We start from the raw sequence: 19872 nt of genomic DNA, 5'->3' as shown, positions 1-19872 counted from the left end.
GCATCGAGAAAATGCCCACTTCTCACCCTCTCTACTGCTACCATCACTCCAGTAGCATCATAACTAATCTCCCCATTTCATCCTGAGACCAACCAACAGTTCATCTTCAACACAGAAGCCTGATGGTCCTCAGGGAGGGTCCTGGCTTCAGATAATACAGAGAGAGAGAGAGAGAGAGAGAAAACCATGCAACTGGATAACACACCAAACAACTAAGTGTAAATGGAGACATCTAAGGAGTGGGCCCTGAGACTCTTCTATGTTAAGAAACTGGAAAGTAAAGGAGGGACTAGTAAACAGAGGAAACTGACAAGCAGTAGCCAGTGAGATGGAAGGAAAACAAGATGAGTGTGGAATACTAGAAGCCAAACAAGAAAGTTTTTCAAGGAGAGATCAACCCATGAAAAGTTGCCAGTCAGCCAACTAAGATGAGGAGTGTTAGATTTAGCCACACAGAGATCATTCATGACCTTAAGAGGTGCAGCCTCAGGTGAATGATGGAGATGAAGGTGTGACTGGAGTGGATTCAAGAGAGAGTGGACAGCTGGGCGCAGTGGCTCACACCTGTAATCCTGGCACTTTGGGAGGCTGAAGCGGGTGGATCACCTGAGGTCAGGAGTTCGAGATCAGCCTGGCCAACATGGTGAAACTCTGTCTCTAGTAAAAATACAAAAATTATCTGGGCGTGGTGGTGCATACCTGTAATCCCAGCTACTCAGGAGGCTGAGGAGAATCACTTGAACCCAGGAGGTGGAGGTTGCAGTGGGCCCAGATTGTGCCATTGCATTCCAGCCTGGGCGATAAGAGCAAAACTCCGAGAAAGAGAGAGTGAGAGAGAGAATGGAAAGACAGCAATTAGTGTTAGAAAGGGTAATACAGGCCAGGCGCAGTGGCTCATGCTTGTAATCCCAGCACTTTGGGAGGCCGAGGCAGGCGGATCACGAGGTCAGGAGATCGTGACCACGGTGAAACCCCATCTCTACTAAAAATACAAAAAATTAGCCGGGCGTGGTGGCGGGCGCCTGTAGTCCCAGCTACTCGGAGATGCTGAGGCAGGAGAATGGCATGAACCCGGGAGGCGGAGCTTGCAGTGAGCCCAGATTGCGCCACTGCACTCCAGCCTGGGCGACAGAGCGAGACTCCGTCTCAAAAAAAAAAAAAAAAAAAGAAAGGGTAATATAAACTCCTCAAGGAGGTCTATTCAAATAAAGATACAGAAATATGAGGCATTAGAACCCAAAATGGCTTTTCAAAAAAGACTGGAGACATAGCATGGTGGATGTTAATGGAAAAAATCCAGTTGAGATGGATAAATTAACGATGCAGGAGCTCAAGGGGAGAACTGCTGGAACAATGTTGTGGTGCAGAAGTGAAGGAATGGGAGCAAGTCCCCAAGTTGACAGGCTGGCTTTGGCTAAAAATACAGAACTTCACTGGTGGTAGAGAGAAGGTAGAGTTAATGAGGGAGGACTTCATGGACTAGAAGAAAGGATTCCTCCACATATAAGGGAGTGTGGGCAAAGACCCAGAGGGATGAGTGAGGACCTGGGAAGGGACCATGTCTGTGGGAAGGGGGAACCGTATGGAGAACCAAAGCTGGAAAGCTGGAGGTGGAGAAAGATTCTGGAAGTTACCATGGAAAGTTTCTGTTAGGTCCCAAGCAGTTGGTTGTGAGTACATAGGTGGGTGAAAAGGTGATCAAAGCTGCTGCTGATATCTGTGCAGCAGGTGCTCTTGGAAGACTGTACCAGCAGAAGAGATCACAGAGAAAGCTCTAAATGCGTGGAGCCTGTGTAAGAGCATGAGGCTGGAGATGGAGAAACAGGGCAGAGATGGCATCCTAGTGCTCAGTGAGGTGAGAGACCAGGGAGGTTATATGGGTGGGACGAGAGAATTGGGAAGCAGGAAGACAAAGAAGCTGCCCTGAGAAGATGGAAGGGACATCGATTTTGGACAGCTATTATCCCTCAGGAGGTGGCACCTCTGCATTCCCCTTCTGACCTACCACAGAGGAGCCAAGAGCTGGAAAAGGGGCAGGAAGTGCTGTGACTTCTTTATGACATGTTTGGAGGGACAGTGGGATGCCCCTGGTTCCTAAGGAAACCCAGGATCACTCGCCATCCCATCATCAGGAGGAGGTGATGGCAGGACTTGCTTCCTCTGATAGGACCCCAGCATTTAGCACAAAGTGTCCACTGCTTGGATACAGAAGAGCCAGGATGGGAAGAAGCATGGATGTGTCCCTGCTCTGAATGCTGATTCTGTGCCTAAGGGATGGGGGCCCAGCCCATACATGGTCCCCAGGGCAGAGAGGCACAAGGCCCAAACCTGCTGAACCAACATTCAACAGATGTTTTCCTAAAGCATCCCCAAAGATCAAAGGAGGTCTTGTGATATTTTATGAAAATGATCACCCCTTTCCTTCTGCTAGGACTTTAGTATGGGAGATTGATTCTAGTCAGGAGCTGAGCTGTGTTTGGGTTTTGTTCTTGCTATGTTAATGTCAGTGAGTAACAGACTCCAGGTTTCTCTAATATTACTCTGTGTTTATGGTTGAGGCTGGTTTGCCAGAGGTTTGCTCAATGTCGTCCTCCATGCTCTTGATGGTATTTCGGCAGTAGACTGCAGTTGTTACTTAATGCTTATTAGCCTGGTTGGTCAGGGTGGGGAGATTCTGTTTTTCTGATTCAGCTTCAGTTTTAGACAGGCACTGTGCCCCTGAGTCTCAGGGCAGGGCCTTCTCCCTGATCCTATGCCACCCCCAGCTGGAATACTTCGGATGGTCTGGGGCCTACAAAGTTAGAGGATTTTTTTTCTTTTCCCTTTTTCCAGCTGCAATGGGTCTTCACCTATATGTGACTTATGGCCTAACGACAGGACTTACTGCTTTTCATCTAGCAACTTAAGGCTTTTGTTTCCATAGGGAAGAGAAGGGAGAAGAATCTGGGAAGGGCTTGGTGCCTTTCCCCTCAGCAGCTGCTCTTCCTTTTCCCCAGGCCTGTACCATGAGTGATATTTTTTCAGGACTCTCACACTACCCCCAGTCTTTCTTGTGAATACACACTAAGGTTCGTGGAAAGGACCCTGCAAGTGAGTGTGAATTCTCCCTGTACTTGTAAGTCCCAGCATTTCTGTACTCTCATGCTGGGCTACGGTTGGCCTTTAGCAATTCATTAAAACTTTTATCTGGATACTTACAACCTTGACGGGAGGGGAGTGGGGGAGTCGGCTCCAAATAAGCAAGTGCACCTGTGCTACATCTCCATCAAGATGTCTTTCCTTAGATTAAGGTTGAGTTGACCTAGAACTTCAGCTTGCTGACAAATTCAAGAAAAGTTGTGAATTTACAGAGTGTCTTGTGATTTCTTTTGTTGTAAGAGTGAAAGTAATGCTACTTCCAACTTTCCTTTCTCAGGAATCCAGAAGCCTGAGAAACCCTATTTTGTAGTTGAATCTCTGTTAGATGTACCTCAATGTAATTCTTAACTAATACATGTTCTAACTTCATTCATTTATCAAAAATAATGAAACCATGAGTACCTGAAGAATTGGAACTTTTTCATAAGTTCAGGAAGACAAAAACCTTTCTAAGTGTGACTTAACACACAGAAGCCATGGCCGGACACAGTAGTACATGCCTGTAATCGCAGCACTTTGGAGGTCAGGGGCAGGAGGATTGCTTGAGACTAGGGGTTCAAAACCATCCTGGACAACACAGGAGACCCCCATCTCTACAAAATAAAAATAAAAATTAGCCAGGTATGGTGGCACGTGCCTGTGATCCCAGCTACTAGGGAGGCTGAGGTGGGAAGATCACTTGAGCCCAAGAGATCAAGGTTGCAGTGAGCCATAATGGCACCACTGAAATCCAGCAACATGGCAACAGAGTGAGACTCTGTCTCAAAAAAAATACTGTTGTCTCAGTGATTGGCTTTCTGTGCAGCCAGCAACAGAACCTAGGCTGAATCCCGGGTATTTCAGTAACAATCGCACCCACTCTCATTGTTTCAGCAAGGATCTCTACATTAATGTCTCCCCAACTGTGGACCCTTTTCCTGAACTCCACACCTGTGCAGCCAACAATCTGATGAACATCTCTTCATGGATGTATCCAAGGCATACAAACCCAGCATACCTAAATCTGAGTTTTTTCCTTCTGCAAACCTGTCCCTCTTCCCACATTTCCTATCTCAGAAACTATCATTTATTCACCCAAGGACCAAATGACTTCCAGAGACCTGGAAGTCATTCTCCACCCGGTCCTCACCCTTACCTCCTCACCACAACTCCCCAAGAGACCTACTGATTACACTTTCCAAATGTGTCTTGAATCCATCCATTTCTCCCCATTCCTCTGGATTCCTATTTTCCTAACTGGTCTCCCTGCTTCCAGTTTTTCCACTCTGCTGTCCTGGCATCATTGTATCTGCCATTCTCTGTCTGCCTATCTTGTACCTATCCAAGCCATTCCTCAAACTGAAGTCAAAGTCGTTTTTCTACAATGCAAATTCTATTTGGTCCCCTCTCCTTATCACATTTCAGTGGATAAAGTCCAAAACTGTTCGTATCCCACTTCTGCTTGCCTCTCAAATCTCATCTCTCTCAACTCCTGCCTCTATCTCCACAATGCCACCATACTAATATTTTCTGGATACCTGGAACACTCTAGTTTCTCTTTCATCTTGGACCTTTGCACATAAGGAGCCCTCTAACTGCAATTTATTGTCTCCTTCCAGCTAATTTTTTCTCCTTCTTTAGACCTCAGTTCAAATGCCAAATATCTGGGAAGCTTTGGCTGTGCCCTTTGGACTCTAGTAGACATCCCAGGTTTTTTCCATCAAAGCACTGCTGCACTTTATTATTTACTGTTTTGTGACCTGCATTCACATATGCATACTAATCACTGTGAGGGCAGGGACAGTTTCTACTGTGCTCATCATTTCTTCCTCAGCTTTCAATGACACTATTAGGTAATAGGTGCTGAGTAAATTACCTCCAATGCTAAGATAATACTGACACATGAGTTGCTTATTTTATTCCATCAAGGTGTATCAAATCAATATATGAGTGCATGAAAAAATGGAATTCACACCAGTTGTTAGTGTTTCTTCCAAGTACTTTTTCAGGTGCCAAGCTACACTGGTCACTAGAATGCCATTCCATAACCTTTCTTTTAGTTTTGTAGAGCAATTAGCATTCAATTAGCTGCCGGTCTTAACGCAATTTCCAAAAACTGCAATAACATCAGGAAAGACTGGCACTTGGAGACTTTTAGGATTCCCAGGCCCCCTCTCATCGACTTTTTTTTTTTTTTTTTTTTTTTTTTTGGAGACAAGAGTCTCACGATGTCGCCCAGGCCTTGCGTGCAGTGGTGCGATCTCGGCTCACCACAACCTCCGCCTCCCTGGTTCAAGCGATTTTCCTTCCTCAGCCTCCTGAGTAGCTGGGACTACAGGCGTGCACCACTACGCCTGGCTAATTTTGTATTTTTCAGTAGAGACGGGGTTTCACCATATTGGCCAAGCTGGTCTCGAACTCCTGACCTTGTGATCCACTCGCCTAGGCCTCCCAAAGTGCTGGGTGCAGGGAGCCGAAGGCCCTTGGGACGTGACCAACTCAGCATTCCAGCTGGAGGCTATATGATCAAACAGCAAACTGTTTATCATGAATGCAGCACGTGGGCAAACTCACTGCCTTGCCACCAAAAGGTTTGCTGAGCGCCTCACTCCCTGGCGCTGGGCTCCTTGAAATTATTTATTGAGAAATCTAACACCTATTGTTCGATGAATGCAGTCTTGCAAGCCTGCTATGAATCAAGCAGCCAGCCAACAACCACCTCCCCTTCTCGCTATCTCTTTTGCCTAATAAATAAGAAGGGCTGTGTAAAGCTCAGGGCCCTTGTCCACTAGAGGCAAGGTGCCCCCTGACCCCTTCTTCCAAATATACTCTTTTGTCTCTTTTATTCCTGCGTTCGCCCATCTGTGTTCAGTCCCCTAGGTCCGTGCGGGTTACATAGTGGCACCCTGAACAGCAACAGCATCGGGTGCTCTACAGCTGGGATTACAGCGTGAGCCACCACGCCCGGCCTCATTGATATATTTTAAGTACCACCTCCTTTCACCTCTTTCCCAGAAGCCTCTGCTCATCTCCAGCACAAAGTAATTCGATACAAATTTACAAAATGGTCATTACCCAGGATCACCTGTCTCCGAAGCTAGATGGAAACACCTGTATTAAAGCCTAAAGCTATTTGGTCTGGAAAAGTCCGGCTCCTCTCCAGCTTCCAGTTCTTTAGACGTGCAAATAAGACTCGGCAGCCTAAACATCAACTTCCTTTAAGCTCAGACCGCATTTTGTGCTCAGTACTGTAATTATCTGTCCTTTGTGTCCCATCCCTTGGGCTGTAATGTATACTAAGTAAGAGCCCTTATCTTATTTCTCAATCTGTCAGTACCCAGCCAAGCACAGAGTAGACTTTAATATTAGTGAAAATAGATGAAACAGAAAATTTCTTCCCCGGCTTTGAACCTAAATAGATGAGCACCCTTAAGCAAGTCACTTCACCTCGCTGGAACTCAGTTTCCCCACCTAGGCCTCGGAGGGCTCCTCAAACTCTGGCAACCTTTAGCCTAAAATGCTGCGGAGATCTTACCACAAACCTGGGGTGTCTGGCAGGCTATCTGCATTGATTAAAAGAAGGGAACGAAGGAAGAGAAAAACAAGTCCTCAATTGTTTTCCGCCGAGAAGGCGCCGCTGGGGACACTCACCCTCCCTAAAACAGGGGGCCACGTAGCTCAGGATGTAGGTAGGGTCCAGGGTCTTCCGGATATAATCCTGGAAGGCTTGCAGGCTGCACCGCTGCTCGGTGGTCATGCCGGCCTCTGCTTCCAGCTACGTTCCGGCCCGGCTGTGCCTCACTAGCTTTAAAGCCGAGTAGGAGGAGGGCGTGGCGAGCGGGGAAAGCAGGGATCTTCCGATGAAATGATACCGGACGGGAGGCGGAGCTGCTTGGGAACTTTCAAGTGAAAATCGAAGTGTAACTAGCGGCGGGCGGGGGTCGCGGAGGCTGTGCTGCCTCGGGCTAGTTTCGTTTCCCTCCGCACCGAGGAAGCCCGGGAACGGAGAGGACCCCTAGGAATTGCTTTTATTTTTATGATCTTATATTTTGTTTTGCTTTTCTAGCGCTAACTTTGAGACACAGTAAAATTCACACAATCTGAGTGTGCAATTCGATGAGTTTTGTAAAGTGTACACCCGTGTACCCAGTTCTCCCACGTCGGCTGGGTGCCAGGGTAAGTCTATGTTTAGCTTTATAGGAAACCGCCACCTGTTTTCCAAAATGATTGATTATATCCAGTTTACATTCTCACCTGCAGTAGGAGAGCTCCAGTAGATAGACACATTGGTCAGCCTTTTTTTTTTAACTTCCATCTTGGTCGGTGTGAAATGGTATATTATTGTGGTTTTAATTTTAATTTCCCATATAATTAATGGTGGGCACATTTGCATGTGCTTACTGAGTCATTCATATATCATTTGTGAAGCATCTGCTCCAATCTTTTGCCTGACTTTGGAGTTTTTTGGTTTATGGATTTACAGGAGTTATTTATTCTGGATACAAAATTGTTAAATATATATATTCGAAGTATCTTCTTCCAGTCTGTGGCTTACCATTTCATTTTCTTAAAGGTGTTTTTTGAGGAGCAGACACTTATATTGATGCAATATTTTCAGCTTTTTCTTCTGTTTGTTGTTTTTTGTGTCCTCTTTAATCTTTGCCTTCCCCAAGGTCATGAAAATATTGTTTCCTTTTAGATTTATATTTTTAGCCTTTACTGCTGGGTCTATTACTATCTCAAAATAATCTTGTTGTGGTGTGAGATGGGGGGTCCAGGTTCACTTATCCCGTATTTCTAATTATTTCAGCACCATTTGTTGAAAACTTTTCCTTTTGCCGTTGGATAGCCTTGGGACCTTTGTGAAAAAACCAAGTCCATTGAATGTATGTGTGTCTATTTCTGACTCTTGTTATATTCTACTTCCTACTACTTATGACAATACCACTGTCTCTTGGTTACTTTAGATTTCAACTAAGTCTCAAAATCAAGTACTACTAAGTTCTCCAAATTTGTTTTTCACTGTGAAGATATTAGCTATTTGAGATTCTTTGCATTCCTTTTTTTTTTTTTTTTTTAATTTCTTTTTTGAGACAAGGTCTCACTCTGTCTCCCAGGCTGGAGTGCAGTGGTGCAAACAGGGGTCACTGCAACCTTGAATCCCTATGCATTTCCATATGAAATAAGAATCAACTTGTCAATTACCCCTTCCTCCCCCCCAAAAAAGCTTATTGGGATTTTGATCAAGATTGCATTGAACCTACAGATAAACTTGGGGAGAAGTGACATCTTAACAATATTGAGTCTTCTAATCCATAAGCATGGTATGCCTTTTCATTTACTTAGGTCTATAATTTCTCTCAGCAGTATTTTAGTTTTGTTTCATTTTATTTTACAGACGGAGTCTCACTATGTTGCCCAAGCTGGAGTGCAGTGGCTATTCACAGGCACAATTATAGTGTCCTACAGCCTTGAACTCGTGGGCTCAAGGGATCCACCTGGACTCAAGCAATCCTCCTACCTCAGCCATCCAGAGTAGCTGGGACTATAGGCATGGGCCATCACACCTGGCTATTCTGAACTATTTTATGTTATTTGATGCTACTGTCAATGGAATTGTTTTTAAGATTTCATTTTCAAATTGTCTGTTGCTACTGTATAGAAATACAAATGATTGGCTGGGTGTGGTGGCCCGCGCCTGTAATCCCAGCACTTTGGGAGGCTGAGGTGGGTGGATCACCTGAGATCAGGAGTTTGAGACCAGCCTGGCCAACATGGAGAAACCCCGTCTCTACTAAGAATACAAAAAATAGCCAGGCGTGGTGGCAGGCACCTGTAATCCCAGCTACTCGGGAGGCTGAGGCAGGAGAATCGCTTGAGCCCAGGAAGCGGAGGGTGCGGTGAGCCAAGATCGCACCACTGCACTCCAGCCTCGGCAACAGAGTGAGACTCCATCTCAAGAAAAAAAAAAAAAGAAATACAAGTGATTTTTGTTTTTTGACCTTAAAACATGCAACATTGCTAACTTCATTTATTTGTTCTAGTAATTGTTCTGTAAATTCCTTTAAGTTTTCTAGATAAATAATGATGTCATTTGTGAATACATACTTTAACTTCTTCCTTTCCAATCTTTATGCCTTTTATTTCCTTTCATTATAGTTTTACTTTTTCTTTTTGAGACAAAGTCTCACTTTTGTCAACCAGGCTGCTGCAGCCTCCACCTCCCAGGCTCAAGGATCCTCCCACCGCAGCCTCCTGAGTAGCTAGGACCACAGGTGCACACCACTACACCCAGCTAATTTTTATATTTTTTTGTAGAGATGGGGTTTTGCCCTGATGCCCAGGCTGGTCTCAAACTCCTGAACTCAAGCGATCCGCCCATCTCGGCCTCTCAAAGTGCTGGGATTACAGACATGAGCCACCACACCCATCCAGTTTTACTTCTTTCTTTCCAGTCTTCATGCTTTTTGCTTCCTTTCTTTATTATGGTACCTCCCAGAGCCTCCTATAGAAAATAGAATAAAAGTGGTGACAGTTGACACCATTACTTTTTTGCTAATTTCAGTGGGGAAATCATCAAGTAATAATAATCACTTTAAATAATATGGTAGCTGTAAATTTTTCTTAGATACCTTTTATCAGATTGATGTTCTCTTTTATTCCTGGTTTGCTGAGTTTTTATAATGCATGGGTGTTGAATTTTTCAAAAGTTTTTTCCTGCATTTATTGAGGCGATCATATATTCTGTTAACATACCAAATTTCATTGATCAATTTTTGAATGTTCACCCAACCTACCATTCCTGGGATAAATCTCATTTGGTTTTAGATACAAAGGATGCTTTATCATGACCAAGTGAGTATTTTCATAAATACTTTTGTGTCTGTGTTCATAAGGAATATTAGTCAATAATTTTATTTTCTTGTAAGGTGTTTATCAGGTTTTGATATCAGAGTTACGGTAGTCTCATAAAACGAGAGTTTGTTTCAGATTGGTATCACTTTCCCCTTAAATGTTTAACAGAATTCACCAATAAAACTATTTGGTCTTGACATGTTCCTTGTTTGAAGATTCTGTATAATGAATTCAATTTCTCAATTAGATATAAAGCTATTCTGACTTTTAATCTTTAATCAGTTTTGATAAATTGTGCTTCTCAAGTGTTAAAATAATTGGTAGGCCATTAGACCGACGTAGCTCTAACACCCTCATGAGGAAAATGAAACTTAGTTTAGCCAATCACAGTTGGCTAACTGGGACATTGTTTATATTGTCATAAATTTCTCACTTGGATAGTCCAAATAAGGCAAACACTCAAACTTTAACCAATGAAACAATTTCTTTGCTCTGCGTCCCTTCAACCCCCTCTAACAGAGCCCCAAACCACTTCTGGTTTGTAGCTGCTCAATTTATGAATCACTGCTGGAACACCTTAATTTTTTTTTTTTTTTTTTTTTTTTTTTTTGAGACAGAGTCTCACTCTGTAGCCCAAGCTGGAGTGCAGTGGCACAATCTTGGCTCACTGCAGCCTTCACCTCTAGGGCTCAAGAGATTCTCCTGCCTCAGGCCCCAAGTAGCTGGGACTAGAGGCATGTGCCATCACACCCAGTTAATTTTTTTGTATTTTTAGTAGAGACTGGGTTTCACCATGTTGCCTGGGTGGTCTTGAACTCCTGGGCTCAGGCAATCCACCTGCCTTGACCTCCCAAACTGATGGGATTACAGGTGTGAGCCACCATGCCTGGCCAGCTTGAAATTTTAATGTGGAAAAGTTTATATTTTAACACAAGGAATTTGATCATTTCCTCTAAATTGTTAAATGTATTGGCATATGGTGTTCGTGATAGACCTTATTATCTTTTTGCCTTTTTAAAAAATCAGTCTTGCCAGGGATTTACCAATTGCATCTTTTCAAAGAACAAACTTTTAGTTCAATAATTTTATTTTTTTTAAGAGACAGGGTTTTGCTGTGTCATCCAGTAAAATGGACTCCTTGGATGTACGTTAATCAAATATAACTTTAACCTCTTTTAGCTATAACTCTTCGTATTCTTTTAGCTATAGGTCTTTCTCCATACACACATATACATATATATGTGTATACACTCTATATATTATTTTATATGTGTGTGTGTGTGTGTGTGTATTTAGTGGTTGCACTAGGGATTATAATATGCATCCTCAACTTATCTCAATCTATTTAGAACTAATATTGTACCACATTAGGTAAAATATAAGATCATCACAACCATATAATTCCACCCCATCCTTTTTGCTATCATTGTCTGAAACTGTACTTCTATATGTTATAAAATACATACTACAATAATACAATGTTATAAACCTTGTTATAGCTTGTTGTCTTTTAAGCAAAATAAGAAAAAAATTAGTTTTTGTTTTTCCGTGCTGTTTGCTATTTCTGGTGCTATTCATTTCCTCTGGTAAACACTGGTTTCCATCTAATGTTATTTCACTTCTGTCTTCTCCAATTTGTTAAGGCTTCTGGTAACTTTTTCATTTCAGGTTTTTTTTTTTTTTTTTGTAGTTCTAGGATTTCCATTGTTTCTTTTTTCTACTTCTCATGTCTCAACTGAGAACCACTATCTATTTATTCATTATAACCATCTTTTCCTTTAAGTTCATATACGTATTTCTAATAGTGTCTTTAAAGCCCTTGTCTGCGAATTCCATCTCGGAACCTGTTTTGGTGACTGCTTTTTCTCTTGACTATGGGTTTATTCACATGTCTAGTATTTTTTTTATACTGGATGCTATAGATGTATTATAGAATCTCTGGATTCTATTATTTTACTCTCAAGAGTATTACTTTTTGTTCTAGCATTCCACTGAATTACCAGTGAATTACTTTAAACTTACAAAGGCATTGTTTACACACTGTAGTAGGTCTGTTTCAAGTTTTGCCCTTCTTGCAGGGTAAGTCCTTAGTCCTGAGTCAGTCTTCCACAGTAAGCTGTGGCCCTGCATGTTCCAGTGAAAAGTCCTACGTGTTTCTCAGCCCATCTAAGTTGGTGGGATTCAACCTCCAAGTTCTATATTCCCTGTGGTGGTGACTGAAATGTACCTACTGAGCCCTTTTAGCTTTCCAGCTATTGCTTACATGGGCTTTTTGGAATCTTCCCTGCACGTGTACATTTCAGGGTCAGGATTTGAGTGAAAGTTATACAAAAATTTTAGGGCTTGTTTTCTTTGTCTATTTTCTGAAATTTCTCCCTCAAAATGCAGTCACTCGGGCAGCCCCAGGGTCCATCTTCTGACACAATGACTGTGGTGCTCTGCTTGCATTCCAGTCTCCCTATGGACCGGGGATGACCCTCAGATGAAACGCCCAAGAAACTGTTCTCATACAGTGTCATCTCCGTCTTTCAAGGGTCTAATTCCCTCCAGTTTCTGCTTTTTGATTGCCCTCCAGTGACTTCAAGTTCTTTATACCCTTATGTTTTGCCTATGTTTATAATTATTATCTCATGCAAGCTACTCTGCCAATACCTGGATTTGGGTTTTAGCTGAGAGAAAGAAATCAGATCCAAAATTCCTTTAAAAAGGTAAAGACATGCCTCCTTCTATGCTACTAGTGGGAAATAATGTATCCCTGAATGACAACAGATTTAGAAAACATCAACAATTATAGTATAGATTATATCTGAAAGAACTGAAGTTCCAGAAATGGAATGATTTGACAGATTCATAGGTAAAATTTGACCAAGGCCAGGAAAGAAGGGGAGTGTCATAGAAGGATTAGGTGATATCTTACCACCTAATACCTAGGTGATGGGTTGATAGGTGCAGCAAACCACCATGGCACACATTTACCTATGTAACAAACCTGCACATCCTGCAGATGTACCCCAGAACTTAAAATAAAATTAAAAATTAAAAAAAAATCTCAGTCTTAGACCATCTCCTCACCTGGGCATTAATTTACTCAACATATTTACAGAATATCTACTGTATGTCAGGTACTGTGAAAAACACTAGATACATGGAGATAAGTGGAAAAGAGTCTCTGTCAAGAGCTTAGAGTCTGATTGAAGGAGGAAGAAGACACAATAAAGATGTAATAACACAACTAGTAACTGCCAAATGTGAAGTGACATGGAGAAAACTATTTCAATACAGTGATAAGGGAATACCTTTCTGAGGAGGTCACATTTCAGCTGAATCCTGAAGAATGAGAAGGAATTAGCTATTCAAAAAGAGCAGGTAGGCCGGGCACAGTGGCTCACACATGTAATCCCAGCACTCTAGGAGGCCAAGGCGGGTGGATCATTTGCAGTCAGGAGTTTGAGACCAGCCTGGCCAACATGGTGAAACCCCATCTCTACTAAAAACACAAAAAATTGGGTGTGGTGGCACACATCTGTAGTACTAGCTACTCGGAGGCTGAGGCAGGATAATTGCTTAAACCTGGGAAACGGGTTGCAGTGAACTGAGATCACGCCACTGCCCTCCAGTCTGGGCAACAGAGCCAGACCCCGTCTCAAAAAAAAAAAAAAACAGGTAAAGGGGTATTCCATACAGGGAGACAGAATGCACTAAAAAGTTTAAAAAAAAAAAAAGTGAAAGATGCAAGATGCTTGTAGCTGGAACTCTGTGAGCAAGGGGTAAATGATATTGCAATGGAGCTGAAACAGTAAGCAGCATCTTTAATGCAAGGAATGAAGTGCAGTAACATACTGCAGGGTTTTTGTTGTTGTTGTTGTTGTTTATTTATGTATTTTTTTGAGACGGAGTCTTGCTCTGTCGCCCAGGCTGGAGTGCAGTGGTGCCATCTAGGCTCACTGCAAGCTCTGCCTCCCGGGTTCATACCATTCTCCCGCGCCCACCACCATGCCAGGCTAATTTTGTTTTTGTATTTTTAGTAGAAACAGAGTTTCACTGTGTCAGCCAGGATGGTCTCAGCCTTCCAAAGTGCTAAGATTACAGGCGTGAGCCACCGTGCCCGGCCATACTGCAGGGTTTTAAGCAAGGCATAACATAACCTGATTACATTTTTTAAAAACCTCTCTGGCTCCTAGCCAGAATGAGATCAGTTGGGAGGTGACTCAAGTAAGAGATAAGGACATAGATAAGGCATAGATAAGGACATTGTGGCAGAGAGTGTAAGAAGTTAATTGAGATATATTTTAGAGACAGGATTGAGTGGCTGGCAGAGGAAAGGAATGAGAAAAATCGAGGATAAATTCCAGGTATCTGGTTTGAGCAACTGGGAGAATGGTATTACCACGACAAAAGTGGAGAATATGGCTTTAGAGCTTACCGCATTCTAGTGAGGGAGACAGACAGAAAAGTAGATGTTATATAGTAATAAGTGCTGTGAGGAGAAATAAAGTAGAAAAAGGAATAAGGAGTAATGGGGCTGCTTATATTAGATGAGTTGGTCAGATCACGTAAACAAGCTCAGGCCAATGTGCTGGAGGATGAGAAACCACATAGAGCCCAGTAACCCCAGGTGAAGCCTTAGATCAGCCGACCCACAAGTTGACTGAAGACACACAAGAATGCCAGTCAAGACAACCTTGGCAGGCAGTATCTCTAAGAACTAATATGACACAGATATTGGTTTTGGTAAACAGGCAGGGTTTCTGTTTGAGCCTGTGCTGGTCATAACTGCCCAGCCAGTCACTCAGTCCTATCTCTAAAATATATGGGTGGTAGAGAGAAATAGGTTTGAGGAGAAAAAGGTGTAAAACAGCCATTATGCAAAATACAATGAGCAAAAATACTACAAAAACTTGCCCTCTAATGTCATACAGCTTATGAAGCTGATATACACCAATCTGCACAGTTACCAGTTACTGATTTCCTTCACGATACTTAGCAGCATGCATGTATGTACAACTGAAGAGCTGGGTTCATCCGGACTGAGATCTTGCTAGGTAAAGCGTTAGCCAACTACAGCTTGCATGCCAAATCTGGCACGTGTCTTGTTTTTGTACAGACCAAAAGCTAAAAATTGTTTTAACATTTAGAAAGTGTTGTAGGCCAGGCATGGTGGCTCACACCTGTAATCCCAGCACTTTGGGAGGCCAAGGTGGGAGGACTGCTTGAACCCAGGAGTTTGAGACCCTGCTGGGTAACAAAGCAAAGCTCCACCTCAATTTGAAAAAAAGTGTAGGAAAAAACAGAGATTATGTGACACAGCCTGTGTATGGCCCTAGAGGAGAAGTTTTCCAACTCCTAAAGTAGGTAAATGATGAAAGAAAGGGCAAGTGAGTTGGAGGGTAGTGCAAGGAGAGTGATTAAAACATTATCTGGAAAATCATAACTGGACATGAAGGAAAGCAAAGGAGAGTGACTGACAGAGTAGAATCTAAAGATGGTACTTCCCAGTCCTATATTCTAAAAATCCTATTAGATTTCCTTGGAAGCAGCCTAACCTGCTCCACCAAAGCAACGGTTTCTAATATAATGATCACATGAAGATAAAAGTGAGGTGCTCCCAAGAACCTAAAAATAAGATTAACCTCTCAAAAAGTCTATGTTCCATAGTGACGAGGGCACTGTATTAGATACAGGAGACACAACATAAAATCGAAGAGGCAAAGAAAGTATACGGGACTATGGGAAACACTTCTTGGCCTCTTTTGAAAGCTTATTTTCTGTTGCCAGCCAACTTTTCATATTATGTTCCCTAGAATTCTCACTTATGTCTGCTTCTCTTGCTCTGCCTCCCCTCTGGAGTATCTCATCCTCCCACAGCCTCAGTACTACTCTGTTTCAAAGCAACTCCAAATCATTTCTCTAGCCCCAATCTTGCCTCCAAGATTCACACTCCAATTTTCAGATTCCCACTGGAAATTTTCCTCCTGATGAGTATCTTCTATTTCATTTGTGATCGTGGGAATGTTGTATACCTTTACAACATTAAAAAAAAAAAAAGTGGATTAGAAACACAACCCAACTAAAAAGAATAAATTAAAAATAAAGAATGCGGTAGCCACTAGCCTCATGTGGCTATTTAAATTAATTAAAACCAAATACAATTTAAAGTTCAACTCCTAGGTTTTACCAGCCACATACATTTTAAGTGCTTGATATCAACATGTGGCTAGCAGCTACTATAGCACAACTCTAGGCTGCTTAGTTTCAAACTGAACTAATTTTCCTCCCCAGACTATTCCTATTCCTATTCCTGTATTTCTCGCCATGGATATTGGTATCACCATGCATCCAACTCTCATATTGAAAAAAAAAAAAGGTCTGGTCATCCCAGACTTTTCCCTCCCCTTCACAGCCCATCTTCATTTAAATTGTACTCAAATGTCTCGTGTACCTCAGAAATCTCCAATCTAGCCCCTTCTCTGGATCCTTATTGTCCCTGTTCTTGTACAGGCCCTTCTGATATCTGGTTTGAGCTACTAGTCAGAGCTTTTTTTCCTTTGTGTGTGAGACAGGGTTTCACTCTGTCACCCAGGCTGGAGTGCAGTGGCGTGATCACGGCTACTGCAGCTTCAAACTCCTGGATTCAAGCGATCCTCCTGCCTCGGCCTCCCAAAGTGCTGGGATTGCAGGCATGAACCACTGCATCAAGACAAGAGCTTCTTAAACAGTCTTTTTCTGAGGCTTTCCCTACTCAAAACCTTCTTTTACATTACTACTAGTTGTTTCTTAAGAACAAATCTTATTGTTCCATTCCTACCTTCTTTAAGATTCCTGTTGGTTCCATCCTATTCATCCTTATATCCCTAGCATTTAGAATACTCTTGGACTCTATGTACTCAATGCCTGATGAATAAATTGAGTTTTACAAATAGAAAAGCAAAGGGATATCCCCTTGTCCAGGAGAGAACTATTTACCTATTTTTTTTTTTTCTTTTTTTTTTTTTTTTTTTTTTTAATTATACTTTAGGGTTTTAGGGTACATGTGCACAATGTGCAGGTTTGTTACATATGTATCCATGTGCCATGTTGATTTCCTGCACCCATTAACTCGTCATTTAGCATTAGGTGCATCTCCCAATGCTGTCCCTCCCCCCTCCCCCCACCCCACAACAGTCCCCGGAGCGTGATGTTCCCCTTCCTGTGTCCATGAGTTCTCATTGTTCAATTCCCACCTATGAGTGAGAACATGCGGTGTTTGGTTTTTTGTCCTTGCGATAGTTTACTGAGAATGATGTTTTCCAGTTCAGTAACCAAAACAGCATGGTACTGGTACCACAACAGAGACATAGATCAATGGAACAGAACAGAGCCCTCAGAAATGATGCCGCATAGCTACAACTATCTGATCTTTGACAAACCTGACAAAAACAAGAAATGGGGAAAGGATTCCCTATTTAATAAATGGTGCTGGGAAAACTGGCTAGCCATATGTAGAAAGCTGCAACTGGATCCCTTCCTTACACCTTATACAAAAATTAATTCAAGATGGATTAAAGACTTATATGTTAGACCTAAAACCATTAAAATCCTACAAGAAAACCTAGGCAATACCATTCAGGACATAGGCGTGGGCAAGGACTTCATGTCTAAAACACCAAAAGCAATGGCAACAAAAGCCAAAATCGACAAATGGGATCTCATTAAACTAAAGAGCTTCTGCACAGCAAAAGAAACTATCATCAGAGTGAACAGGCAACCTACACAATGGGAGAAAATTTTTGCAACCTACTCATCTGACAAAGGGCTAATATCCAGAATCTACAATGAACTCAAACAAATTTACAAGAAAAAAACTATTTACCTATTTACAGTGCAAACAGTCATGCAGATAAGCTGGAACCAGCCTACTCCAAGCAAATTGTAGAAGATGCCTAACTTTGCCCCCTTGTGTCTATATAAAAGTATATTACCCAATGTTCTAGAGCAACCACAGTTACCGATTCTACAGGTAGGAATTTGGCCTCAGAGCTTAGCCTAATTTGAACTCCATTTCCTTGCCTCTTGCTTTCTTCAAGGACAGATCCAATGTTATTTACCATCGCCCAGTATCTTTGCAGGTAAAATAGGAAAGAACTTACCGATTTTCACGACATTGTAACAACTAATCCTACTGTATTTTTTAAAATGGCCATATCCCACAGTTTCCTAATAACTAAGTGATTCAGATTTTGACTAAAATCCAAGAATGAGGAAATAATCATTTATTCAGCACATTTTAAATCTTCTCTGCATGCCAGCTGCTGTGGAGGAAGACAAATATAATTTAAAGGAAGATATAATCACAACACAACTATTTTCTTCTCCATCCTATATCACCTGCCATCACAGAATGTCTTTCTTGTTGAGGATATACCTAAAGCCTCGCAGATCATTATTCTCAATTCCAGTCACCTTCAGCTCCACCCGTTTCAATTTCAGTCACCTACTTCCAACAATGCCTACAATTAGGCAGTCTCTAATATATATATATATATATATATAGTCTTCTTACTCCTGCTCTTGTACCTACTGGAACCCCGTTGGAAAATGAATCCCTTGAAACTCTCCCTGTTCTCCAAGTATATTGGTCATGTCATAGCTTCACTTCCCTCCCTACTCAGTCCAGGCAACGGAATGCATCAATTCCGCTATTCTTGCCACTTTATCCCTCAATTCCCTTGCCCCTTTGTCCTTTCACTGCTCACATCCAGAACATCCAATCATAAATCCACACATTTATTCATTTGCTCAGTAAAAATACTAAATGAATACTACAAGTCCAACATTAGTTTCTGCTTCTACTTCCAATGTTGAATGCTGGTGGGACAAAAAGAAGTCACAAATCATAGTGTCCTACAAATTCAAATATCCCATCTCAGGTGAGGCCTCAACACTAATCAGCAATTCTTAACCCTCTCTCTGTGCCTTTCAAGGGGCATTTTTTCCACTCCTCCTCATGATCCAACCTTCTCAGAAGATGGCATTCTTCCTATTTCATAAAGAAAGGAGAGGCTTTAGGGCATGTATTACCTCATCTTAACGCATCTACCCACGAATACTTTTTTTGTCTATTTTTACCTCCTGCCATTTTATAATAAGACTTGCCTTTGCTTGTCCATTGCTAATTTCATTTCTCTGTGCTCTGGACCATCTTTCCCATTCAGGAACTTTGTTTCATTAGTCAACCTTTCCTTCTCAAGGGGCTCTCTCCCAAAAAAGGTTCCCGTCTCCCTCCCACTTTAAGTTTCAAAACAAAAACAATGCATACCCTTTTGATTTTATACCCCTCTAAACTCTATACTCTTCTAAGAAAAGTGCATCCACACTGAATGCTGAGGAAATCAAGGGTTTTGACACAGGGAAACTCCTCCCTCTCCACTTCCCATTCCTTGCCCCTGTTGGTGGGAATACTGGGAGTGGCAACAGCCTAAACCAGATCACACTTGGGTTCCAGCACCCCAAAGTGCCTTCCAAAAATTTTTCTGCATCCAGAGATGTGCTACTGGCTTGCTCAGCATGTCTACATCCTGCACTGGCAGAGGACTGCAATTATTCTTCACAAGGTTAGAATTCCCAGCAAGTGTGGGTTGTCAGCTTGCCTCTTGTAAGCCCCTTTGTACACACTGCCCATCTTTACTACAGACTGGATGAGTTAGTGAGGCCTTTTAGATTGGCTAGCCTAGAAATTGGGGAAGATTGAACTCCACTACTTGGACTAGGAGGTAAAAAGTAGTAACAAATTTTCGTGTTGTGAACCTCAGGATCACGATCATGAGTAAGGAAGCATGAATGGTTTAGTTACATTTCTTACATAGATTAAATGACAAAAGTCACCACACTGAGAACCTGAGGTAAAATAAAATGGCATGGACA

General features: G+C 42.2%; 1 protein-coding gene across 1 annotated transcript in view; it reads right to left on the bottom strand.

Annotated features, from left to right (window-relative positions):
* The window catches only part of LOC129490288 (antiviral innate immune response receptor RIG-I-like), a 337723-nt gene extending 328639 nt beyond the window's left edge, over nt 1–9084 (bottom strand). Inside the window, 1 exon segment of the mRNA XM_063609082.1 lies at nt 6769–9084. Coding sequence (XP_063465152.1) covers nt 6769–6874 — 106 coding nt within the window. The 5' untranslated portion in view covers nt 6875–9084.
* Between the last annotated feature and the right edge of the window lie 10788 nt (nt 9085–19872).

The sequence above is a fragment of the Symphalangus syndactylus genome, chromosome 9 (genome assembly GCF_028878055.3).
Source record: "Symphalangus syndactylus isolate Jambi chromosome 9, NHGRI_mSymSyn1-v2.1_pri, whole genome shotgun sequence".
In the NCBI taxonomy this organism is placed as follows: Eukaryota; Metazoa; Chordata; class Mammalia; order Primates; family Hylobatidae; genus Symphalangus; species Symphalangus syndactylus.
The sequence above is the reverse complement of the archived record's forward strand: the minus strand, read 5'-3'. Positions and strand labels throughout refer to the sequence as shown.